Genomic DNA, 27471 nt, shown 5'->3' with positions numbered 1-27471 from the left:
GGGGGGGGGAAGAGGTAGAGTAAGGGAGCAAAATGGAGAGAGAGAAGAATTAATTCAGGTTGCTGAGTATTTGGTTCAACAGTCATCCATGTCATAAACTGAGAACCATGCATTATCAAAACTAGAAAATAAAAAAAAACAAGGAAAAACATTCAGAAGATGACAGATCGGTGCTGCATATCATTCACTGAAGAATGAATCAACCCTTAAGATGTCAATAAAGAATTTGAAGTCAGAAAATCACGAAGAGATGAGAAATCACCAATATATTAAAATAATGTGAAAATAGTGAGACAAACAATAGCATTTTTGTTGTGGTTGCAAAATTAATCCCTCCATGTGGAGAGGCAATCTATATTCTGTAAAACTACCAGTCAATTGTAACGGGCAGGTCGTCCATCTCCGTGAAGAGATGTGGGATTATGGTTTAATTATGAACCCTTTCCTGGGAGGAGTGCTCGTTGGGAGTAATGGTGGCTCTGTTGGTGGACTCATCCAGCTGAAAAGGTGATGGATACATCTACCAGCAGAAACACAACACTTGGCAATACCCCACCACGAGTGCATCGAATGCTCAGTTGCTTGAATGTAGTGAATAGTTGGACACAGATCAGGAGTGGTGCCTCACCTCGACTGCCCATGCTGTTCTAACTTGGAGAGAATGTCATTGGATGACCAATCCTAGCTAAAAAGCCTACATTCTTAGAGAGCAGTTGGTCTGATGCAGGATTTATTTTCTGTTTAACTTGTGCACCATAGATTTCTGAGAAAACTTCCATTTCCCATAATACCACAAAAGGTTCCTCGTGCAATTTAAACAAATTTCCATCATGAAACATGTCTATGCTGTTAAATTACACAAGTAAATGGATGTTACACCAGATTATAACCAATCTTCATTTTATGGTGGTTAAAACATGTGAAGAAGTATCTCCTGCACATGTATGTCGTCATGAACGAGGGTGAATTTTCATTCCCGAGAGGCCACCAACAATATATATATATATATATATATATATATATATATATATATATATATATATATATATATATATATATATATATATATATATATATATATATATTAAATCCATCGTTGTTGTTGTGGTTAAATCCATCGTGAGGAAGTAACCTTCATGATGTTGTCTTCATTAATGACTGGTTGTAAAAATGTCTGTCAATTATTTTTGTGACATGAGCAGAATGTGTGAATGTGGGCAAACTATAAGAAGTTAGAGGAAGAAACAAGAGGGAAGGAAGAAGGTGGGGGTGTATGCAGAAGTTTTAAGGGATCTACATACTCGTAGAATTAGAGTACATTCCAAGACCACAGGGAATGCAGTCAAAACAGCAGAAGGGTTGTCCAATTTGGGACATCTTGCGTGATCCTGGAGGACATGGATTGCTGCACAGAGAATCGGGCACCTGCAATGATATTATTAAATTCTCGACTTGTCTCGGGAAAAAAAAATTACGTTAAAATTACTCCATTTGTGATATTTACAATGTTTTCATATTATTGCAAACAGTGATATTCTATTGGGAGGTGAAATTGTTAAAGAAAGCTTCAGTGCCAACAAGGCAATCCATTCCCATCGTGATACAAACCTCATAATGGGCATGTGCAGACCATTGATGTAGTTATGAATGCTTTACAAGGATTGAAATAAGACACATCTGAGGAATAATATAGCTGACATCAGACTGTACAATATATAAATCCTTCAGGTTTGAGCAGCTAGATTGTTTTGGGGGCTAGCTGGACAAGGCTAAGGAGAGCGTATGAAGAAGACAGGACATTATACATTAGAACACATGTAATTGTGAGGGTATCAGGAAGAAATGTGAAAGCCACAACAAAAATTGCATAGTTTTTCAGCAGAATGGATGGTTACAGAAGCTGGTGACACAGTCTGAAAGAAGAGGAGAATTAGGAGAAGAGTAAAGAAGAGGACAACTCGGACACAAGTAAGGCAGGCGTCTTTCATTCAGAAAGGAGGTTGTGCATAAAATGGTCCCACTGGAAAGATCTTGGCAGCAGAATCTATCAGTAGATGAGATAAAACAGAAATTAAATAGGTACCAAGAAATATTGGGGAATGATTGATAAGTGGACATTATCCGGAGTGGTTCGCAGCTTGGGGATGTGTATGTACTCTATGTATTATGTCTGTTCCTGCTAATGCACACCAATCAACCAGAGGGCACACCAATGTGCACTCCCAAAATGATGCAGCCAAGCAGCCACAAGCTGCATACCAATAAATGATAAATCAATCACATTTTAACATCTTCAGTGGGTGTTTATTGTTTATCAGTTTTCACAAAACAGCATAGATCTTAACTGTGGGTGGTGCTGGCTGTTGGGAAGTTCCTTCAGGTTTACAGGTCAATACAGTTATCGACATTGCAAAGGTAACCTCTTGCCTGTGTGCTTTGCTTTTCAGAGCCATCTCGGCAGGTGAGTGGAATTTCCCTGCTGCAAAGTAACCAAATTGATTGGGTGCCAAACTGTTGAACGTGCTGACATGTTTTTTCCGCACAGTTGGAATAAAAAGAAAAGCAGGAAGAATGGAAATAGCAGCACAAAGGAGAAGAGTAGCACAAAGAGGACCAGCAGTAGAAGTTTGAAAGAAGAATACTTAACTTCCGTTTTCCTCCATTCCAGATAATGTTGTCTTTGTCAACTTTCAACTGTTGTTCTGGTGAAACCATTGATTTAAAACTTCCTACCAATTTGAAGAGTATGTTATCATTGTTGTCTTTATGCCAATTAATGAGTTCATAAAAAGCAGAGGGTTCTCCATGCTCATCGAAGCTCATCAGCTCACCAAGATTGTTTACAAATTTCACATTCCTTACGTAGAACAAAAGCTAAGAATGATAAAAATAAAAACAATTTGATTGTTTACTATTTCGTGGCAATTAAGGTACAAATGGCAAAAATGCCCAAAAAAAAAAAAACCTCATGGCAAAAAAATGAATAAAACTTAATACACCATTGTAGTTTCAAAATAAGTGTCATTCAAAAAATGTAATGAATAATTTTCAGTAATTAAGCCAGTCTATGTCCAAAGTATTTGTCTATTTATCATCACAACATTGAAATCTTTAGTTGAAAGCTGAACTTAATTTGGACCCAGGTTCTGGTACGTATTATTTAGTCACAACTTGCATTTTGCAAGGGTGCATTGATAACTTTTAGCTTACCCAGCAGTGAATTCGAGGTGAGACAGAGGGGGAGGAGACACACAACCTCCCTATTGGGGAGGGGAAACAGACCCAGCTTAGTCATGGACTGAGTGAAAACAACAATATAGATGGAGGGGATGAAAAATGTGGATGATAACAGGCAGAAGGATGAAGGGGAACATAGGGGTGAAGGAGAGAATGATTATGAGGATGATGAGGAGCAGCGAAGACTGGAAGAAGAGCTGTCAAACAAAATAGTGAAGATGAGATTGACCATTTGGGAAAAGACCCGACCTATACAAAATAGAAAACAACCAAGGGACAAAAATGCTGCATCAGAAAAGCAAACCAATGAAACACTCAAGAGATTGGTACCAAAATCGTCCTGATTAAAGGAAGTCAGCACTGTGAGCTTTGCATCGGCACTGCTCAAACAAGAAAAAGTAATGGGAAAACAACACCTCAATCGGTCAACTTCCCGACCCGGATCTCAACCAATGGTACTCCATCCCTTCTGGATCTGATTTTGCCAAATTTCCTGACAATATCTGCTGCTCTTCCTACGCTCCAATCGGTTCTTCTGACCACGTCCTTGTCAAAGTGGACATTTCTCTGGCTATTATCGGAGAACCTCCTCACCGCCGTCGAGTGTGGCATTTCACCCAAGCCGACTGGCAGGGTCTACAAGCAGCCATCAAACTTATAGACTGGTCTCCTATCACTACTTTCTCCAAAATCAACTCATCCTGGGAATTATTTCAAAGAAACTTGCTCTCCCTCATGCACAGATTTATCCCCTCTCATCTTCAGTTGTCCTACCCTTCCTCCAGCCCTTGGTTGACTGAAGCTTGTGGTGAGGCAGTTGTCCTGAAACAACTTGCCTTTGCCTCATGGAAGGCAAACCCAAGTGAGGACAATCTCAGTTCCTTCCATAAAGCTCGGAACAAGTGTGTATCTTCCCTCAGGAGAGCCAGAAAACAACATCTTTCTCATCTCAAGTCTGAACTGTCAAACCTCTCTCCCTCCTCAAAATCCTGGTGGCGTTTAATAAAATCTGTTTCTGGTGTATGTTCCCGCTCCATCCCCTCCCTTACCTCAAATGGCCGCACTGCTGATACCGCACGTGAAAAAGCTGAATGCCTAAACTCGGTGTTTGCAGCTAAATCTTGTGTCAAAAACCCATCACTTTCTCTACCCACCTTACCAAGTCACACGCAACTGTCCCTGGACTCTGTGTCCTTTTCTCCTGACAAGGTGGAGAGCTTGCTTTCAAACCTCAACTCAGATTCTGCAACCGGTCCAGACGGCATCAGCCCACATGTCCTCAAAGCCTGCTCTTCTGCTCTTGCTCACCCTCTTTCTGTTCTATTCACCCTCTCATTTGCTCAATGTCATCTGCCATCTGCTTGGAAATCTGCAAATATCACTGCCCTGCATAAAAAGGTGCAAAAACAGATCCCTGCAACTACAGACCAATCAGCCTTCTCCCAATCATCAGCAAGGTTATGGAATCCATCATCACTTCAGACATGAAAACCTTCCTCTTCTCCAATGGCTTGATTTCTGATCATCAATTTGGTTTCAGACCAGGTCACTCTACCCTGGATATACTGCTTCTGCTCTCCCAACAATGGGTGGAGGTCCTCAATGCCAGATAGCAAATCCGAGCCATATCCCTGGACATTTCACGTGCTTTTGACACAGTCTGGCACCCTGCCCTACATCCAAACTCTCTTCCCATGGTATCCAAGATCATCTCCACTCATGGCTCCTAGACTTCCTCTCCTGTCGCAGTCAACGTGTGGCCCTAAATGGAGTTCTTTCATCCCCTCTTCCTGTACAGGCTGGAGTTCCTCAAGGTAGCGTTCTAGGCCCTGTTCTTTTTCTGGTTTTCATCAATGATCTCTCCGACTCTGGAAAATCCTCTATATCTCTTTTCTGATGACTCCACCCTCTGCCGTACCATTGGTCATCGCTCAGACCAGCAAACAGCAGCTTCATCGCTCACTGCAAATCTGGATAAAATCACAAACTGGTCCAACACGTGGAACATGTCTTTCATTCCGGACAAATCTCACACTCTCACGATGTCTCTTCGAAAAGACCATTTAGAAAACCCACCCATCCACTTTCTCAACAATCCTCTGGAAGAAGTCCTTTCTTTCAAGCTTCTGGGTCTCACAATCTGCCTTGACCTTTCCTGGGAAAGCCACATTTCAAACCTCGCCTCCAAAGTCAGTCGCTGACTGGGAATCCTCCGTCGTGCAAAGTCCTTTCTCAGCCCTTGTGAGCTGCTGACCACTGACAAAGCTTTTGTCAAGAGCCTTATGGAGTACTGCTCTCCCCTATGGGCTGGTGCTCCTGCCTCCCATCTTTCTCGGCTTCACGCTGTAGAAACCAGGGCATTTCGGATCATCGGCATCTCCCGCAATGGGGCTGAGTCTTTGGGCCTCTCACTCAATCACCGCAGGTTGGTCGGTGGTCTTTCTGTCTTCTACCATCTCCTCTCCAGCCTTGCGCCCCTGCTCTCTCTGCGATTTGTCCCCACCACATTTCCTCAGGGCACTCAAGGTCAGCCAACATCCCCCTTCATGTAAAACTACCAAAATCACGAATCACTACTCACCTTCACTCTTTCATTCCTCTTTTTTCCCACCTTTGGAATAAACTCCCTCTCTCTATTCTTTCCCATTCTTCCCTCCAGGCCTTCAAAACAGCTGTTCACACCAACCTCTTATTATCCCCCATCCAAATCCTCGATCTTTTCTACCCCCGATAATCCACCCAAGCCCACTTCCTTCAATTCCCCTGCTTTCCTTCCTGAAAGTCCCTGTAATGTCCATCTTATATTCCGCATGTTCCCCATCCCATCCCTCTCCCTTCCACAGATCTCCTAATTTGTCTGTTCCCCACTGTTTTGTCCCTCCCATTCCCACCCCTCTTGTCTCATGCCCCCTTGATGTGCGTTGTGTGTTTGCTCTCACACGAGCCTTGACAAGGTATTCAAAAAAAAAAGGGAAAGAGGGAAGGGGAAGGGGAAGGGGAAGGGGAAGAGGAAGGGGAAGGGGAAGGGGAAAGGGAAAGGGAAAGGGAAAGGGAAAGGGAAAGGGAAAGGGAAAGGGAAAGGGAAAGGGAAAGGGAAAGGGAAAGGGGAAAGGGGAAAGGGAAAGGGAAAGGGAAAGGGAAAGGGAAAGGGAAAAGGGAAAGGGAAAGGGGAAGGGGAAGGGAAAGGGAAAGGGAAAGGGGAAGGGGAAGGGAAAGGGAAAGGGGAAGGGAAAGGGAAAGGGAAAGGGAAAGGGGAAAGGGGAAAGGGAAAAGGAAAAGGGAAAGGGAAAGGCAAAGGGAAAGGGAGTGAGAAATGTAGCTTTGAAAAACCACATTGGCATGACAGCATTTGGGGGGAAAGATCGAAATACAAAGGGTGAGGATACGTCGATAGATCTTTCAAGGAGACAGCCTTTCACCCCTCCTGTTTTGCCTTGCCCTGGACCCACTGGGCAACCTCATTGATGACCAAGGACATGGATATATTTTGACATCAAATATAAGAAGTCCAAAGAAACAAGAAAAGTGACACATATACTTTACATGGATGATTTAAAACTCTTTGACACCATCCATCCATCCATTGCAACCATACTCTCTGGAGAGCGTTGGTGCTGCCATAGCAGTATCCAAGGCTATTGGGCACAATCCTGGATGGGTCGCCACTTCGACACAGGATACCTGCAAGCAAGTACTCATTTTGCCGTCCTTGGAAGGATGAAAGGCAGAGCTTTGAATACCTTGTCGAGGCTCGTATGAGAGCTAACACACAACGCACAGCAAAGGGGGCATGAGACAAGAGGGGCGGGAGTGGGAAGGACAAAACATTGTGGAACAGAGACATTAGGATATCTGTGGAAGGGAGAGGGATGGGGCGGGGAACACGGGGTTCACAAGATGGACATTACTGGGACTTTCAGGAAGGAAAGCAGGGAATTTGAAGGAGGTGGGCTTTAATGGATTAACGGGGTAGAAAAGATCGAGAATTTGGATGGGGGTTGACAAGAGGTGGTGGTGAACAGCTGTTTTGAAGGCCTGGAGGGAAGAATGGCATTGAATAGAGTGAGGGAGTTTATTTCAAAGGCGGGAAAAAAGAGGAATGAAAGAGTGAAGGTGAGCAGTGATTCGTGATTTTGGTAGTATTACCAGAAGGGGGTTGTTGGCGGACTTTGAGTGGCCTGCGGAAATGTGGTGCAGACAAATCTCAGAGAGAGCGGGGGGGGGGGGAGGGGGCGAGACTGGAGAGGAGACGGTAGAAGAGAGAAAGCCTATCGACCTGCCTACGGTGAGAGAGTGAGAGGCCGAAAGACTCAACCTCATCGCGGGAGATGCCAATGATCCGAAATGCCTTGGTTTCCACAGCTTGAAGCTGAGAAAGGTGGGAGGCAGGAGCACCAGCCCAGAGGTGAGAGCAGTACTCCATCAGGCTGTAGACGAAAGCTTTGTAAGTGGTCAGGAGCACAGGTGGGCCGAGGAAGGACTTTGCACAACGGAGGATTCAAAGTTGGCGACTGGCTTTGGAGGCCAAGCTTGAAATGTGTCTTTCCGAGGAAAGATCATGGCAGATAGTGAGACCCAGAAGCTTGAAAGAAAGGACTTCTTCCAGAGGATTGTTGAGAAAGTGGATTGGGGTTTTTTCTAAACGGTCAATTCGGAGAGACATCGTGAGAGTGTGAGATTTGTCCGGCTTGAAAGACATGTTCCACATGTTGGAGAAGTTTGTGATTTTACCCAGATATGCAGTGAGCCAAGAAGCTGCTGCTTGCCAGTCTCAGGGATAACATATGGTACGGCAGAGGGTGGAGTCATCAGCAAAGAGATAAAGAGGATTTTCCAGAGAGTCGGAGAGATCATTGATGAAAACCAGAAAAAGAACAGGGCCCAGAACGCTACCTTGAGGAACTCCAGCCAGGACAGGAAGAGGGGATGAAAGAGCTCCATTTTGGGCCACACGTTGAGTGCGACAGAAGAAGTCTGTGAGTTATGAATGGCGATTGCCTTGGATACCGTGTCAGAAAAGCGTTTGGTGAGCGGGGCAAGGTGCCAGACCATGTCAAAAGCACACGATACGTCTCGGGATGTGGCTCTGATTTCATGTCTGGCATTGAGGACCTCCATCCATTGTTAGGAGAGCTGAAACAGCACATCCACGGTAGAGTGACCTGGTCTGAAACCAAATTGATGATCAGAAATCAGGCCATTGGAGAAGAGGAAGGATTTAATGTCTGAAGCGAGGATGGATTCCATAACCTTGCTGATGATTGGGAGAAGGCTGATTGGTCTGTAGTTGCAGGGATCTGTTTTTGCACCTTTTTCTGCACGGCAGTAATGTTTGCTGATTTCCAAGAAGATGGCAGATCACCTTGAGCAAATGATAGGGTGAATAGAACAGAGAGAGGGTGAGCAAGAGCAGAGGAGCATGTTTTTAGGACATGTGGGCTGATGCCATCTGGACCGCTTGCAGAATCTGAGTCGAGGTTTGACAGCAAGCTCTCCATCTTGTCAGGAGAAAAGTACACATAGTCCAGGGACAATTGGGTGCGTCTGGGTAAGGTGGGTAGAGAAAACAATGGGTTTTGGACACAACATTTTGATGCAAACACCGAGTTTAGGCATTCAGCCTTTTTACGTGCGGTATAAGCTTGCAGCCATTTGAGGTAAGGGAGGGGATGGAGGGGGATCATACACCAGAAACATACACCTGTAGGTCTTGCCTTGCGAAAAAAAGCTTTGACACCAAATGACGAAAAATTGGCAGCACAACTTACATTTTTGAAATGCACTCTGATGACATTCAAAAGGAATTTGGCCAAGATAAGTGTGCGAAGTTCACATTCATTCAAGGTAGACCAACAAAAACGAACAACATAAAAATTGACACAAATACAACAATCCAGGAGCTCGACAGAAAACATCATACAAATAACTCGGAGTGGAAGAGGGCCACCATATGTGTCACAAACAAATATGCAAAACAATTACCAAATAGTGCTGTGTAGAACAAAGCTGATCCTTAAAATATCCCTTTCTCCAAGGAACTTAATCAAAGCTATAAACCAACTCGCAATACCTGGATTATAGTACCGGTGTGGAATAACAAACTGGCCACAAACAGAAATCAATAAACTGGATCTCAAGACAAGGAAACTCCTCACCATCCACAAAATGTTTTACAAAAATCAATGCATCCCGAGAATGTACAGTGGTGAGAAAAAGGTTTTATTCTATTTTATTTTTTTATACTGAAGGCTTCAGTCACAGACTAAATAGTTTTCATCAAGGCCAAGCCTTAAATAAAAGAACTGCATTGATAGAAAATTAAGGAAAGAGAGAATAGTTGAAGAGTTTTTGAGGAAGTAAAAAATCTGCTTTTTGAAAAGGGGAAGGTCATCAGTGTATGAGAAGACGTGAGAAGGTAAAGAGTTCCAGAGTTTGGCAGTGAAGGGGAAGAAGCAAGCATCATAATAGCCCACCCTTGAGTTGCCAATGGCTACACAATAATCAGGTGATGTAGTTGCTTGTCGAGTATTCCTTGGTCTCGCTAATGTTGGAGGGACACATGCGTCAAGTTCTTGCAAGCAGAAACTGAAATAATATCTGTAGAAAAGAGAAAGAGAGCCTAATATGCAGCAGAATTTGAGTTTTGAGGTCACATTGATAGAGATGACAAATCAAATAGCTTTGTATTCAATTATGTCCAGTAAGTATGTGGAACTGGAACCTCCCCAGATGTGACAGTAGTACTCTATACAAGAACGAATCAATCCTTTATAAAGTTGGAGCAACTGTTCAGAGGAGAAGAATCTTCGACATCTGAACTGGACTCATAATTTCTTCGAGGCAGACTTAGCTATTTGCATAATGTGTGGATTCCAGGTTAAATTTGAAGTTCAAGAAATACCTAGTTGGTTTACTGTATCGCATGTTGCAATTGTAGAGCTTTCAAAGGAGATTGGAGATTTGAGAGTTTTATAGAGAGACAGATGAGAAGAAATTGAGTTTTTGAAGCATTAAACTTAGCTTGATTACATTTTCCCCACTGGGAGATCTTATCCAAATCCGAATTTAAAGAGGTGACTGTGACACAATAATCGAGATGTAGATTGATGGAGGGAAGATGGGGCAGATGGGAAAGACATGGAGGAATGTAATATTGAGTCATCAGCATGCGAGTGCATTTGGTTATTTGTGGAAGAAAGAAGGTCATTGATAAAAATAAGGAAGAGTATTGGAGAAAGAACAGAACCCTGAGGCACACTGCTGTTGATAGGGAAGGGGGGGGGGGGATGTTGAACCATCAACAATTACGGAGATAGAGCGGTTGGAGAGAAAGTTCAATATGAGAGAGCAGAGCAGAGTGAATGAGGAAAGCCGAAAGAGGGAAGCTTGGATATCAGACCCCGATGCCAAACTCTGCCAAATGCTTTTGAGTTATCAAGGCTTAAAGCAAAGGGTTCTCCAAAGTCTCTCAAAGAAGAGGCCCAGACATTCATAATGTAAGAAAGGATATCACTTGTAGATTTTGCCTTGCGAAAACCGTATGGGTGGTCAGATAGAAGACTGTGAGATTCACGATGTTTGAAAAAATGGGAATTGAGAAATCATTCAAAGACTTTGGAAACAGTTGAAGTCAGAGCAATAGGACAGTAGTAATATGAGTTTGAATGATCACTCTTCTTTAAAATAGGCTGCACTAGGGCATGTTTCAGGTATTAGAGGAAAAGTTTGGGTTTTTAAACCAAAACGAAACAAATGAGCAAGCATGGCTGCAAGTTCTGAAGCACATTCCTTCAAGACATTGGGAGGAATACCATCTTGCCCATAGGCCTTGCTTATATCCAGACAGAGGAGTGTTTTTTTGATTGAATAGAGAGGGACATAGGACTGCTGAGGGGAGCATCAGAGGGAGAAGGAATGTTAGAGTCATCCAGTGTGAAGTTAGAGGAGAAGGGAGAACCAAAAATAGTTATCGGTCAGAGAGACATCGACGGTATCATCGGAACGGAAAAGTGAAGGAAAGGTAGGCTGAAAGAAGTTGTTGGAGATACTTTTAGCTAAGGAGCAGAAATATCTATTCGGGAAAGAAGATGAGAGGTTGTCACATTTCTTTTGAATAAAGGAATGCTTCACCTCATGAATAACATATTTGTAATGATTTCTGACATATATGAAAGCTGAATGCAATTCGGAGGAAGAAGAGTTTTTCCATGTCCGATATGCGGCATTCCTTGCACGAATTGCTGCAGAGCAGGAATTATTGAACCAATAATTGGTTGGAGAGATGGACTTGATGGTAGAGATATATGCCTCCATTCCTGCAGCAATAACCTCAGCTTATGCATTCAGCAGAGATAGAGGCATCACCTGAGGAGAGGCAGTAGTCTTTCCAGGGAAAGTCAGAAAGGAAGTTTCATAAACCAGCCCAGTCAGCATTATTGAAATGCCAAGCCTGGTGTTGGCTCAGTGGTTAGGGTGGTGGCTTGGGATCCTAGGGTCCTCAGTTCAAGCCCCGTCGGCCGCTGAATCAATACACCAGGGGGTTGACTCATCCTGTCATCCTTCCGAGGTCGGCGAAATGAGTACCAGTTCCAGTGTGTGTACTGGTAGAGGGGCACTGCAAGAAATGATAGCTACCCGGCAGCTAAGCTGCCATACGACCACCACCATTGAAATGCCACTACTGGTGTTTAGTCTGAAGAGAAGAAGTGGTTGTAAGTAAAGTGATGTTCACGACATTGTGGTCAGAAGAACCAATTGGAGGTAAAATTGGGAAGTTGTAATGCAACAGATTGGAAGTGAACAATGAATCCAAAGTATTGGTCGTGTGGTCATGACGATCTGGGATATGGGTAGGGTGGGTGATAATTTGTTCCAAATCATTAAGAATGGAAAATGTAAGAGCTTCAACTCTCCCAACATCCGTGTGGGAAGATTTTAGCCACTCCCTGTGATGTACATTGAAGTCTCAGAGAGAGAGAGAGAGAGAGAGAGAGAGAGAGAGAGAGAGAGAGAGAGAGAGAGAGAGAGAGAGAGAGAGAGAGAGAGAGAGAGAGAGAGAGAGAGAGAGAGAGAGAGAGAGATAGAGATATATAGATATATAGATAGATTCTGCTTGAGGGTGTTCAGACGTCATGACCGCATGGAAAGAGTTAAGATAGTCAAATTAAGCTACAAAGTTTGTAGAATTGGGAGAGCAGTAAGTGAAACAGACGAAAATAGTGATGGTCGGGAGACAAATCTTAAGCCAGATGACATCAAAGTTTAGAGATTTGAGGTCCACAAGGCAGACAGCAGGTGCGTTAATGTTGGAGGAGACACAGATTCCTCCTTTGAAGCTGAATCGTGAGTGAAGGTTGAAGTTTGAAATGTTATGAGAATTAACAAGAACGTCATGTGATAATTGGGTCTCTGAGAGAAGCAAAATATTAGGAGAGGAGCTTGCTAGATGATGTTCAACAGGAAAGATTCAAAGAAAGACCACGGATGTTGGTGAATTGAATTGAAAAATAATCACGTTGGATCAAAAAGCAAGGGTCTTGGGAGGGACCGATACTACTACTGCCTGAGCCACCCACTCGTTGGTAGCAGAGACGGGCAGGTCACCGGAGATTCTCCGCACCCCATAATGCCGGGAACGAGGGGCCATTAACTTTTCAGACCTTATCATATCATATTTATTTGGAGGCTGTTGAGGGAAATGAGAGGAAAGAGAAATAAAAGAATGTGAAGTGAGAAGTGAAAATGATTGAGTGAGAAATGTGTGTAATAAAAAGTGTATGATGTTTGTTTGCAAGAAAAAGAGATTAAAGCCAGCCCGGTAGCTATAATTTGAGTGAGACAGAAAGTAAGACCCACAATCCTGAGACGGAGAGTGTAAGATGGTTCTCATTCAGAACGGAAGTACTATCCTGAGCGGTTGCTCTTGACAACCCACGACCTAAAAATTCTCAAGGGTCTGTGAACCCTTGAGAATTTTCTGTATTTTTTCAACGTAAATTTGACTTAAAATGTGATAAGATCTTTATTTAAGTCCTAATAATAGAAAAAGAGAACCTGATTAAACAAATAGAACACCAAAAAAAAATCTAATTTTTCAGGGTTGGGATGAACTTCTTATGTTGGAATGCAGTGTTTGGTTTTTGTCAAACATAACATTTCTCATTTAAGCCAAAAACTTCCACTTTTGACTCGTATGTCCACAGAACATTCTTCCAATAGCCTTCTGGATCATCCATGTCGTATTTGGCAAACTTGAGACATGTGGCAATGTTCTTCTTGGAGAGCAGTGGTTTCCTCCTTGCTCTCCTCCCATGCACGCCATTCTTGTTCAGTGTTTTCCTGATGGTGGACTCATGAACACTGACATTAGCCAATGCAAGAGAGGCTTGCAGATTCTAAGACATTACCCTGGAGTTCTTTGTGACCTCCTGGATTATTTTATGCCTTGCTCTTGGTGTTCTTCTTCTTCTTCTTCTTCTTCTTCTTCTTGCATATGACTGTTGCAGCAGCCTATAGCGACAGGTCCATGTTGGAGAGCCAGGTCAGAGCATCATCTCCCACAAGGTAAATTTACTTGATGTCCCTTGGGAACTTCCTCAGCATGCAATCATTCACAATGTGTGAAATGGTCTGATCTGGGTGGCCACAATCACGTGCTGAGTTGCCCTGAACTTACACTTGAAGTGATGATGTGCATGCAGTTCTGGCATGTAGGGTGTGAATCCTGTTAAGGGTGGTTCACTGTAGCCTGCCTTGGTTGAAACCAGGAGACATGATGGTGAGATCACGCACAAGGTCCTTGTTGGCAAAATCCATGTTTTCCCAGAGACTGTGCCCAGCCAACTTTGGGTCAAATCCTGCTTCATTCAATATGCCTGCAGAGATCCAGAAGGGTTTGCATGATTTTAGTCGCAATTTTGACAGATTCTCGAGGTCCTCATAAATTGGTTGGTCTGGGTTGGCTTCAATGTGATCAAATTCTTGCAGAGACCTTGTCTTCTATCATACATCAGGGGGTGTGATATTGGACAGAATGGGGAGCCACTATAGGGGAGTGGATTTCAGAGTACAATTGATTATCCACATTGACAAGTTCAGGATGGTGCTTGACATTTGGTGTGGTGACTCTCAGCATACACAGGGGAGCAGTTCTCAGCTGTTGAATACACAAGAGCAAGGATAGCTGTCTGGAGGATGCATATACTGGAGCCCCAGCTGGTGCCTGCCAGTTTCTGGATGATATTCATTATGGACATGATCTTTTCAGCAACCCTTTTCAAGTGCTCACAAGATGTAAGACAGTGGTCTAAGGTCACCACAAGGTACTTCGGCTACTTCATATTTCTAACCGGTTTGTAACAGAATTTCATCTGGAGTTCACTGTTGGCGCGAAAGTAAATGAAAGGCAGTGACTGTAGTCTTAGACAGGTTTGGGTGCAGGTGCCAGCACTTGAAGTATTCCTCCATCACTTGAAGGTCTCGAGATAGAATGCTGTTGATGCCATCAAGGTTATATGCTAGACTGGAAAGTGCAAGATCATCTGCAGAGGCAAAGTTCCTTGAGATGGTGATTTTCATTGGATGACCCCTCCTGTTAAAACATGACAATGCCCCCGTGCACAAAGCGAGGTCCAGACAGAAATGGTTTGTTGAGATCGGTGTGGAAGAACTTGAATGGCCTGCACAGAGTTCTGACCTCAACCGCATCAAACACCTTTGGGATGAATTGGAATGCCGACTGCAAGCCAGACATAATCACCCAACAACAATGCGCAACCTCACTAATGCTCTTGTGGCTGAATGGAAGCAAATCCCTGCAGCAATGTTCGAACATCAAGTGGAAAGTCTTCCCAGAAGAGTGGAGGCTGTTATAGCAGCAAAAAAAAATGGGGGGCAGGGGCAACTCCATATGAATGCCCATGATTTTGGAATGAGATGTTGGACAAGCAGGTGTCCATATACTTTTAGCCATATAGTGTATGTGTAATATAGTCATACATGTGATTAATGTTTGTTTGAAATTAGTCAAAGGATAAAGTAAAGGCCATCCAAAAACGCATAAAATACCTATTAGTGCCTCAATTGGAAAATGTTTTCGACAAATGAGTTATGCAGAGCAATCAATCATGGACAAAACTTGAGAGGTCAAATCTTCAAAATTGTCAAATTGTTGTTTTCATGGCAACTTGTGTTTATTTGGATTTCGTAAGTGTCATGCTAGGCAAGACATCTTTCTTCTTCCATCATTTTTTCAACCCACGTGACATCATTTCTGGTCAGCCTTAGCAGTGAAATAAACAAATTACTAGCAGCAAATTAATATCATTGCCCATCACACAGTGGGTTAAAATTAACAAATGTTTGGCCAGCTGAGCTTGGAAAGATATGTCATTGGGTTCAGATTGTCAATCAAATACTGGTCACATTAAATTGCCTGATTAGATCATAAAGAGGTCATAATGTATATAATCACAAATAGCTTTACATTTCTCATTGCTCGTAATTTACTGCTGTCATAAACATTTCATTTTTTTGCATAAAATCTGCCTTCCAAAATAAGCAAAATGAAATCACTTGAACATGAATTTAGAGGAAACAAACCTGCCATGGTTGAAAATTCTCAATCAATGCACACGAATCATTATTGAATGGACCCTGCCCATATTCACATTTTTGAATACCTCGAAGTGCATGTGCTATGCTATAGACAGCCATGTATGTATTGTAAGTAATTCGAAGTTGGGATATGTCTGTAAATGGGGAGTATGCTTGATCAAGCTGTTCTTGTCCTGTGCAGTTTTTCACTCCACTTTCTTTCTGCCAAGTGCAACCAAATGTCCTTTCCCATAGTTCCAAAAGGAAATCATTCAACAAATTTTCTTTCTCTGCTGGTTGGTCTTCACTTTCATTTTCTTCATCAGGTTTAAAAGAAAAATTATGGCTCCTTCTTGATGTGAACTCTAAATAATATTTATTAGTTTGTCCATTACAAATGTCAAAGCTATAAACATTTTTCATTCGTGAGGTTTCTTTTGTTTTATTCCAGACTGAATCGAATCGACTGAATTTCTCATTGATATTGGAAGGTGAAAGGCCATATTTATCACTCATGATATGTGTATTGCATCCAAATTTGTCCTCAGATTTTGAGATGTCATTTTTAAAAGTTTGATCCTTTTTTGATATATGAGGAAACCTTGAAATTGCTTGAACTGCAAAATTAGGATCTGAGCTGTTACGGAGGAATTTTTGTGTCCGAGTAATATTCACATCCTGTAAACAAAATATAATGCATAAATTGCTCGTATTTTGAGTCCATTTTATTTTTTTCAATTGTGCTTTCTTTACATTTTGCTTGGCACTGCTCGGTCGCAAACCTAAAAGAAAATCCATGAGTCCAGGGATGTGACCCCTTCGTTGTGAAAATCCAATAGTGCCCTCAAAAATATGAGAATAATCCTGCGTGGCAAGAAACGGTGAAGTGACCCAAGGCTGGGCTGCAAGCCATGTTTTTCCTGTTATGTTTTTTTTCCGAATCTCCTCAGCAAAAGGAACAAGATCTGGCTCATTGCTATAAACCAAAATAACGTGAGCATGAGAGTTTGACACCAGATAACCTTTAATACATGAAATTATAAAACAAATTAGAGCACTGAAATAATAAGAGGGCAGTTAAAAACAGGAAATACAAAAGGGAAAGAAAAACCACAAAATCATATGAACTATATTTATCGATAAAAAAATACGTTTATATGTATTATTACTCATGATATACAGTACACTTATGAATGAGAAAAATAAAATGTTGGTATATATTGGACTTTTTGAGCGTTTCAATTTGAGAATTATGGAAGCTGCATTTTATCACAAGGCATTTCAGTCCTTCATGGCCATACTATTTGTACAGCTCAGCATTCACACCTACTGAAGATGGTATTTGTTTTTCAGCTAAGTAAATGTTGGAGTTGGCTGGGTGTTAGCTCTGCTACAACCACACGTCATTGCAACAAAGGCCTTCTGTAACTCTGTGTGTTTGATCCGATCATTGACTTCTCAACCCAGACTTCTGCAAACCATTACATCCTCCCTCCTGGACCGAGTAATGACTTAATTTCCATCGAATCATTCATGTTCCTCTTCTGCCTCTTTTTGTTTTTCTGACCACTTTCTTATGTAAACCCACATCTTTCTGGCTATTTAAGGGAGCAACGCAAAGGCACAGAGGATGACTGATCATACAGGACAAGTTGCATGGATTACAATCTGCCCTCTCATAAATACATTGGGTGACCATGTGCATTGTACTTGATATTGATTCCAACTGGAAACACTTTCACTAAAGCCTACTTTTCTCAAGCAGTGGTTTGTCTCATTCTGACTGTGACTGTCATATCTATCCTCTCAGCCCCTGGTACACTTCTCATTCTTCTTGCATATGGCAGCTTAGCTGCCAGAGTAGCTGCCAGAGTAGCTGCCAGAGTAGCTGCCATTTCTTGGAAGCGCAACTGTGTCGCTGACGCAGTGCCAGCACACACTGGTACTCGTTTCGCCGACCTTGGAAGGATTACAGGCTGAGTCAACCCCCTGGGGTATTAATTCAGCAACCAACGGGGCTTGAACTTAGGACCCGAGTATCCCAAGCCACCACCCTAACCACTAAACCAACACCAGGCTCCTGGTACAATGAATCCTGTGGAGAGGCCACTGTGGTAAAACAGCAGGCTTTCTCAACATGGGTGCCTCATCTGACTGAGGGCAACTTCAGTTCATTCCGTAAGGCTCGCAACAAGTGTGCATTCATCTTCACTCATGCCAGAAAACACCATCTTTCCAATCTCAAGGCTGAACTTTTCAACCAGTCTCCTTTCTCGAAATCATGGTGGCACCTTGTCAAGTCCATCTCTGATGTATGGTCATCCTCCACCCCCTCCATCACCTCAAAAGGTATTTGGACACGAAAGTGAACAAATTATTTGGCTATAAAGGGTTTTTTTTGCTTTATTGATTAATCAATTGATTATTTAATTTTTTGATTAATTATCAAATTTTCAAAAAGTTACAGATTCGGATGAAAGTGGTGGCTTAGATATGCTATTAGCCAATTGATTATGAAATTAATTATTTTACGATTATTATCCTGTCCCCTTCCGGAGGGAGAGAGCAGGATATTGTAATCGTCCAGTTTGTTTGTCTGTTTGTTTGTCTGTCTGTTAGCAACTTTACGGCAAAACGGCTTTAGCAAACACTATCAAATTTAATCCACAGGTGGGCAATGAACCTTGGACGACCCCATTAACTTTTGGGTCCAATTGTATCAAAGGTCAACGTCAAGGTCACGAAAAGATCAAAATAGTTTTTTGCTCATAACTTCGTCAAAAATGATCTGATTTACTTCAAACTAAGCTTATAGTGAACCTTATTCTATTTGTCACTTATAATCCTACCCATTCCTATAGTGAAAAATGCATATTTGTGAAGATCGGTAGCGTCCGAAGTTTTGGGGGTCATGGCCATCGGTCAACATTACAAATTTTCAATTAAAACTAAAACATGGTTCGGAAAATACAACTTTACGGGAAAACGGCTGGCTCAAACACTGTTAAATTGTATCCACAGGTGGGTAATGAACCACGGACGACCCCATTAACTTTTGGGTCCAATTAGGTCAAAGGTCAAGGCCAGGTCACGAAAAGGTCAAAATATTTTTCGCTCATAACTTCGTCAAAAATGGTTTAATTGACGTCAAACTAAGACTAAAATATTCCTTATTCTATTCCTTATAATCAACATTCAGGTTAAGGATGTATCAAATTAAAATTTGATCCCCAAAATAACTTTATGCCTTAAATGGGCGGGATTTGTTGTGCCTGGCACCACTTATTATTATTTCTTAATTATGCAATTAATCAATTGATCAATCAATAATTGTACACCACTCCCTCCCAATTTAGCACCTGGCGCGTCACATGCTGGGGGATTGTTATTTATTTATTTGGCATGGGGACAGTGTACCTTGAATGTAACACTACTTGTTTTTGACTTTTTAATTCGTGCAGTCAAGGTGTTGCTCAAAGGGAATCCTCTCCTTTCCACTTCCAGTGAAGGCTCATGATCCCCTTGACAGTGCTTGGGCCCAGTCTTGTTCCACATCTATAATAAGGACCTCTCCTTACACGATGTTCTGAAAACAATCACTTCTGTTTTGCAGATGACTCCACATTGTGTCAAACAGTACCCCATCCCACTGCAAGGTAAATTGAAGTGAAAACTGTATCACTCTCTGCTGATCTGGAATTGACAAGATGCTGGTCTGATAAATGGAACGTCCTTCAATCCTGAAGAATCTCACTGTCCCTCCTTGTCGCTCTGGGAGGAACAACAAACTAATCCACATGGAAGGAAGGATCATCAAACTAATCCAGCTGACTTTGCTAGTGAGAAGGCCGAATGCATCAATTCTGTGTTTGTTTCCAAATCATGTCTGCAACCCCTCACTCTCTGTACCGACACAAAGCAGTCATAACCAACTGCTCCTGTACCATATTTCTTTTGCACTTAAGAAGCTGGTGAATTTTTTGACATCCATAGACTCTGATTCTGCAACTGGAACAGATGGCATCAGCTCATGTGGCCTGATGGAAAACCTGCTCTGTTACTTTTACACATCCATTCTATGCTCTTTTCATGCAATCACTTGCATGTGGTCATTTTCCACCTGCATTGCAATCAGTCAACATCATTGCACGAGATAAAACGTCCAAAAACCGATCCCCGGTCCCATTACTTGTGTGTTACAATTCATTTTACCGTTTCTGCAATGTGTTTCAAGGTTAAATCAATCCTGTGTAATTGGATGCTTATTCCGGTATGTTGGAAGAATGAAAATAAAGCATTAAGTAATAAAATCTCCCTTTTTAGGTGGAGAGAAAGACAACTTGATTTGAAAACGGACACATTACGCTTCACTCACAATGGATGCACGTTGGTGCACCACACTCGATGGGTACAAAATGGCTTCTAATTGCAAGTTGTTGCTACACCTAGTATATAGGGACTCTAATTGTATGTTGTTGTCTGTCACAGTCAAGACTACCTTTTGAGGTAGCAGCGGAAACTGCAGGTTCAGATTTTGACATCCACTTGCATGTTGTTCAGCACACTACAGTACCTATTCTTGTTCTGCTCTTGATGCTGAAATCATGGTATGCGCAAAATACCAAATTTATATCACACCTTTTTGTCTTTCCCAGAATGAAGCCAGTGAAATTGTCCATCAAAGTCCCACACAATTCTCTGATTAGGCCACAAAGGAAGATAAGAAGAGTTTTGTGATGTCAATGGGTCACAGGCTTGATGCAGTTATTGCATGCAAGGGATATGTAACCAAATATTAACAAATATACTACTTTATTATACTTTAAGCTAATCTGTTCAAATACTTATACATACCTAAAATGGGGGTTGGAATGTTAAAAGTGCTATTGTTCCACAATGGTAAAATGTTTATGCAGAGAAATACCAAGAAATGAAACCCGAACTTCTGTACTCTTGCCTCATATTCATATTTTGATTTCAAATCCAAATTTCTTGAGAACAGAGCAATAAAAACAAATTTGACTTCACTGTTAAAATATTTATCGAGGGCACTGAATATGCATATAATCTGCACATTTTTCAATGTGAAAGATTTCATTGTTATTCCGACAACAATTTTTGTAAATGGTGACAGCTAATGCATAATAATGGACAAATAATGGACAAGGGTTGCAAGGGAGCATCACTTGGTTTCGGTATTTAGAAGCTTTGAAGATATCAAAGTGTTTGATGGATGTCAATGCATACATCAGCCTCAAAATTGCATTTTACCTATGGACTATTGGTGTTTTCCTTTTTTTTGTATACCTTGTCGAGGCACGTATGACAGCTACAACACAACACACAGCAAGGGGGGTGGGAGAGGGAAGGACAAAACAGTGGGGAAAAGAGACATTAGGAGATCTGTGGAAGGGAGAGGGATGGGGTGGGGAATATCGGAAATACAAGATGGACATTCCAGGGACTTTCAGGAAGGAAAGCAGGTAATTTGAAGGAAGTGGGCTTGGGTTGGATTAACGGGGGAAAAAAAAAAATGATTTGGATGGGGGATAATAGGTGGTGGTAAACAGCAGTTTTGAAGGCATGGAGGGAAGAATGGGATTGAATAGAGTGAAGGAGTTTATTGCAAAGGCGGGAAAAAGATAAATGAAAGAGTGAAGGTGAGCAGTGATTTGTGATTTTGGTAGTTTTATTAGAAGGGGGTTGTTGGCGGACCTTGAGTGCCCTGCCGAAATGTGGTAGGGACAAATCACAGAGAGAACATGGGGGGGGCAAGACTGGAGAGGAGACGGTAGAATAAATAAATACCACCAGCCTGCTTGTGGTGAGAGAGTGAGAGGCCCAAGGACTCAACCTCATCGCGGGAGATGCCAATGATCTGAAATGCCTTGGTGTCCACAGCGTGAAGCCGAGAAAGTTTGGAGGCAGGAGCACCAGCCCAGAGGGAAGAGCAGTACTCCTTCAGGCTGAAGACAAAAGCTTCGTAAGTGGTCAGGAGCTCAGGTGGGCCGAGGAAGGACTTTTCATGATGGAGGATTCCCAGTCAGCGACTAGCTTTGGAGGCCAGGTTGGAAATGTGGCTTTCCCAGGAAAGATCATGGCAGATTGTGAGACCCAAACACTTGAAAGAAAGGACTTCTTCCAGAGGATTGTTGAGGAAGTGGATTTGGGGGGTTTCTAAATGGTCCTGTCAGAGAGTCATAGTGAGAGTGTGAGATTTGTCCAGATTGAAAGACATGTTCCACGTGTTGGACCAGTTTGTGATTTTACCCAGATCTTCAGTGAGCAAACAAGCTGCTTCATGCCAGTCTGAGGGATGACAGAGGGTACGGCAGAGGGAGGAGTCATCAACAAAGAGATATAGAGGATTTTCCAGAGAGTCAGAGAGATCATCGATGAAAACCAGAAAAAGAACAGGGCCCAGAACGCTACCTTGAGGAACTCCAGCCTGGACAGGAAGAGGGAATGAAAGAACTCCATTTAGGGCCACACGTTGACTGTGACAGGAGAGGAAGTCTGCGAGCCATGAGTGGAGATGGCATTAGATACCATAGGAAGAGCAGGGCAGGGTGCCAGACCATGTCAAAAGCACGCGATATGTCTAGGGATATGGCTTTGATTTCATGTCTGGCATGGAGGACCTCCATCCATTGTTGGGAGAGCAGAAGCAGTATATCCAGGGTAGAGTGACCTGGTCTGAAACCAAATTGATGTTCAGAAATCAGGCTATTGGAGAAGAGGAAGGATTTGATGTCTGAAGTGATGATGAATTCCATAACCTTGCTGATAATTAGGAGAAGGCTGATTGGACTGTAGTTGCAGGGATCTGTTTTTGCACCTGTTTTATGCAGGGCTGTGATGTTTGCTGATTTCCAAGCAGATGGCAGATGACCTTGAACAAATGAGAGGGTGAATAGAGCAGAGAGAGGGTGAGCAAGAGCAGAAGAGCAGGTTTTTATGAAACTTGGGCTGATGCTGTCTGGACTGGTTGCAGAATCTGAGTCGAGGTTTGAAAGAAAGCTCTCCACCTTGTCAGTAGAAAAGGACACAGAGTCCAGGGACAATTAGGTGCGACTGCGTAAGGTGGGGAGAGAAAGCAATGGGTTTTGGACACAAGATTTCAATGCAAACACCGAGTTTAGGCATTCAGCCTTTTCACGTGCATCATCAGCAGTGCGGGCATTTGAGGTAAGGGAGGGATGGAGGGGGAACATACACCAGAAACAGATTTGATTAGACGCCACCAGGATTTGGAGGAGGGAGAGAGGTTTGAAAGTTCAGACTTGAGCTTAGAAAGATGTTGTTTTCTGGTTCTCCTGAGGGTAGACACACACTTGTTCTGAGCTTTATGGAAGGAACTCAGATTACCCTCAATGGGTTTGCTTTCCATGAGGCAAAGGCAAGTTGTTTCAGGACAACTGCCTCGCCACAAGCTTCAGTAAACCAAGTGCGTGAGGAAGGGTAGGACAACTGAACACGAGAGGGGATAAATCTGCGCAAGAGGGAGAGCAAGTTTCTTTGAAAGAATTCCAAGGATGAGTTGATGTTGGAGAAAGTAGCGATAGGAGATCAGTCTATAAGTTTGATGGCTGCTTGGAGACCCTGTCAGTCGGCTTGAGTGAAATTCCAGACTTGACCGCCATGAGGTGGTTCTATGATAATAGCCAGAGAGATGTCCACTTTGACAAGGACGTGGTCAGCAGAACTGATTGGAGCAGAGGAAGAACAGCAGATATTTTCGGGGAAATTTGTCAAAAATCAGATCCACAAGACATGGAGTACCATTGGTTGAGATCCGGGCCGGGAAATTGACCAATTGAGTCAGTCCCAATGAGTCGCAGACAGCTTTTGCTGAACTACCATGACAGGTGAGAGAGGTACCCACACCTAGCCACCTGGCATGATGACAATTGAAGTCACCACATATGAGGAAGAGAGAGTTTGTATGAGAAGATAGAACTTGGTCCATGTTTTCGGATAGTGAGTTGTAGATGGAGTCATCACCGTTTGGTGGATGGTACAGTACACATATAAACATGAGGTGGGAGTGGATGGTACAGTACACATATAAACATGAGGTGGGAGTGCTGGGTCGATGAAAAGTACCAGGAAGAGTTGAGAGGCACGTTGTTGCAGGAGGTGTATAGATCGAAAGGATACAAGGAAGATTATTGATTTTTGATGTATTTTTGAAGAATAGGTAAGATTCGGGAATGGAAGGTTGTAGGAAGAAATCGTGAAGGTAATGGTGAGAGAGGGTCATCTCAGTAGAATAAAGATGGTGTGCCAGGCAGAAGGAGGAAGAAGAAGAGGAAGAAGAAAAAGGATTGGGACTCGTGGGTGTGCAGGGAGAAAGGTAGTTTTTTGTTGTTTTGTTTTGGATTTAAGACAAGAAACAGAGTTTCAATTGGGAGGGATGGTGGACGTTGGGAAAGTGGGGAATTTAGGAATTGAAGGTAATCGGGAGAGAATACAAATAAACACGATCATCCACAGAGAGGGGAAGGATGGGTCGTCCTCAAGGAACCCGGAAAGACAAGGTCAACGAAAACTCACAAAATAGCACGATTTTTTTAAACAAAACTGCGCTAGGAACACACAGAAACATGTGGGTGAGAATATAAACAGTTAAAACGGGACATATAACAACCGGAAACTTAACTTTGAGAAAGTCGGCAGAGAGCCCCGAGAGAGACTTGCCTACACTCCAAACCCAGAACCGGAAATTCTAAGTGTTTCTCTTAGTGTTCTTATGAGAACACCAACTTACCAAGCTGTTTAATGTGATTTTCATCTTTCACTTTTGGAATTAGATCTTCAAATGCAAGGCAATGACCAAACTTTGTAAACTCCAAAATAAACTGAGCCACACCACTGCGGCCAAAATCATCATCGACTGCAAGAGCTCCAACATAGAGCCAGTTAAAGTAATGCACAAAATGAGCAAAGGCAGTAGCATGGTATTTATCACTTGGAATTGTGCGTAGGAAGGATGGAAATCTTTTTTTGTCACTGAGACATTTACAAGTTGAAGAGAAACTGATCTGAAAACATAATAAACTTTGTCATTGATAACTATTAATGTTTGATTTAAAACAAATTTATTGGTCGTATTTTTATCATTTGTGTTCGGAAACCCTTTTTTCATGAATCATTTGAAAACGGAAATTTCCAACAGGCTGGCTTAGAGTTTATGGGCTTGCCTTTTGGCTGTCTACTCTAAGTTTGATTCCCAACTTGACTATAAACTGTCTGATTGGAGCTTCACCTGCTGCAAGATGCTGCCACACAAAGAGCACCATTCCTTGCATATATATTATTCTGCATATCCCATCTGTTCGTAATAGTTCGTGAACATTCAATATCTGATGCTGTCTTTAATGGGGAGTAAATTATTGACTGCTGATGCTTTCACCAAATTCCAAATTCATGCCCGACACAACTGCATTCAAACATCAGCCAAAGGACAACCTGGAAAGGGAAAGATGTGGGCCAATATTACAGGCTGTTTGAGATGATGAACCCATAATAAAATGGGACATAATATAAGAAGAGATGTATTACTATAAGAAGAGATGTATTACTATAAGAAGAGAGATGTCGGACCAGATGTACATTTTATCAGCTTACAATCAGCCAGGTAACATTCCGAATGTTCCATGGCAGTCAATGTGAGGAAGGGATGTAACTAGCAGGTGACATTTATTTCCATACAGGCAATGCAATGAATGGGGGGATTGGGAAAAAGAAACGAGCAAAAACCTACAGCCGAGTTCTATTATTAAATGTAAAGCAAATACAACACAGGCACTTAACAGTTTCCTACTTATTAGATCCGCCCACAAACACTCGTACGCACACACACACCAAAGAAATGGTGGCTGATGCCTTTACTACGGACTTCAGTTCGGAGGGACAGATGAGCTGAAACCCAGAACCTATCTCGTACCTCTCCACCTCGTGTGGTCTTCAAGCTGTTCAGACCCGGGCTCCAGCGAGAGCGAGCTGGATCCAATCGCTGTGAGCTGCAATCCTTCCTGAGCTCCGGCGAATCCTCTCGCGCCTCTGAACACGTGCTGGTGAGACGAGGTGCCAAACTTTCCCGTCGATGCATCGCTTCCCCGAAGAACAACCTCCAAGATGAGGCCGATGAGTCACACCAAGCCGGGAACCAAGAGGAGAAAAAGAGCTCCACGAGCCAAGAAGAGCCAGCCGAACCAGGCCACGAAGCAGAGCAACAGGCTCGAACCAGCTTGATCACCCTTGAACCAGGCCGACACTCCTCGACCACCAGGCCAAAAAAGAACCACGACAACCTGACCAGCTCCTCCGATGAACAACCAGCCAACAAGCTCGAGCCGAGCAACCATCTCAACTCTCTTCCGATCCACCAGGCACAAAAAGTGAACCACCTCTATTCCGAATAAAGCCAGAGCCCAAAAAGCAAACCGAGCCAAGCAGAACTCGAAGGCCTGCTAACAAGCCTTCAAAAAGCCTCTCAAAAAGCCTTTTCCCTAACCCGAGCCAAGCAGAACCCGAAGGCCTGCTACAAGCCAAGCCCGAACCAACTTGAGCCAGGCAGAGTGTCCCTTTTTTATTCCTATTGGCCCCTCCCCTGCTCCCGGCGTGACTCATGCCCTCGTGCTCCATCCCCCACTCAACGACGGGTGGGAGGGAGTTGTTTACGTCATGAATCACGGGACGGGAGGGCTCTTCTTCCTCTTCGCAGAAGAGGGGGAGGGGCATCTTCCTTTGTGTTGTGATCGCTCCCTAACTATTAAATTATATCACAGCGCATTTAATCGATTTCTGCCCATTAAACAATGGAAGGTGAGCTATCAATGGAACGTGCACTTATTGACATAACTGAGCTCAAGGAACCTGAATGATGAGTGTGATTGATTTCCAAATTCGTAACACTACCCCCTCCCCTTTTGACAGACTCGACCTGAGTCGTCAAGTTTTTGTGTGACCAGCATGTGTAAGTTTTCCCCTAATATGTTTTACCTTCGGATCCCTGAGTGCGACATGTCTTTATACGTGTCCCAAAAAAAATAACCCAATGCGCTGTGCAACTAAATCAACAAACTCTCACAGACTCATTCAGACAACTTAACCAAAACTGCCGGCAGTAAAACAAACATGCAGGCGGGGGTTCACGTATTTATAATTTTCACTCGACTTATCCATTACATTAACCATGGCCCAGGACCTGTGATCTGTGAAAGGGAAAAGGAAAAGTCATTGCAAAGTCTTTTGTGCAGGGGAATGGATGGAGATGGTAGGAAAACTCAAAAATGGACTGGATGGATGCAAAATATGGTGCATGGGCTGCACAATGCAGTCCCCATGTGTGGCTGCCTGCAGGGCAGTCCTCACAAAACTGGATGATCCTGGCGCACATGGTGATGGATGGACACAGGGACAAACGCAAACAAGGGCAGCAGGCATGGAGTCATGGCAGAGGCAGGCAAACGAGGCATGGCAAGGCAAGCCCATGCAGAACAGGCGGCTGCAGCACAACAGGCCGGCAGGTGAAGCTGGCCGGCCTCTCGTGTGGTTCCATCAGGTCTGGAGGGAGTGCGGTGGTGCCTGCCGCTCTGAAGGCGGGCTCAGACCTAGCCTACTGTCTCCCCCCAC

At 43.0% G+C, this 27471-nt stretch overlaps 1 protein-coding gene across 1 annotated transcript in view; it reads right to left on the bottom strand.

Moving 5' to 3' along the window:
- LOC147034963 (extracellular calcium-sensing receptor-like) overlaps nucleotides 1–27471 on the bottom strand; it is a 212106-nt gene that overhangs the window by 3043 nt on the left and 181592 nt on the right. The window contains exon 4 of the mRNA XM_085860796.1: nucleotides 1302–1425. Within this exon, the coding sequence (XP_085716922.1) occupies nucleotides 1302–1425 (124 nt within the window). The remainder of the gene's footprint in view (nucleotides 1–1301; nucleotides 1426–27471) is intronic.

The sequence above is a fragment of the Eptatretus burgeri genome, chromosome 1, assembly GCF_056783735.1.
Source record: "Eptatretus burgeri isolate ZD-2024b chromosome 1, Ebu_testis_v1, whole genome shotgun sequence".
NCBI lineage: Eukaryota > Metazoa > Chordata > Myxini > Myxiniformes > Myxinidae > Eptatretus > Eptatretus burgeri.
The sequence above is the reverse complement of the archived record's forward strand: the minus strand, read 5'-3'. Positions and strand labels throughout refer to the sequence as shown.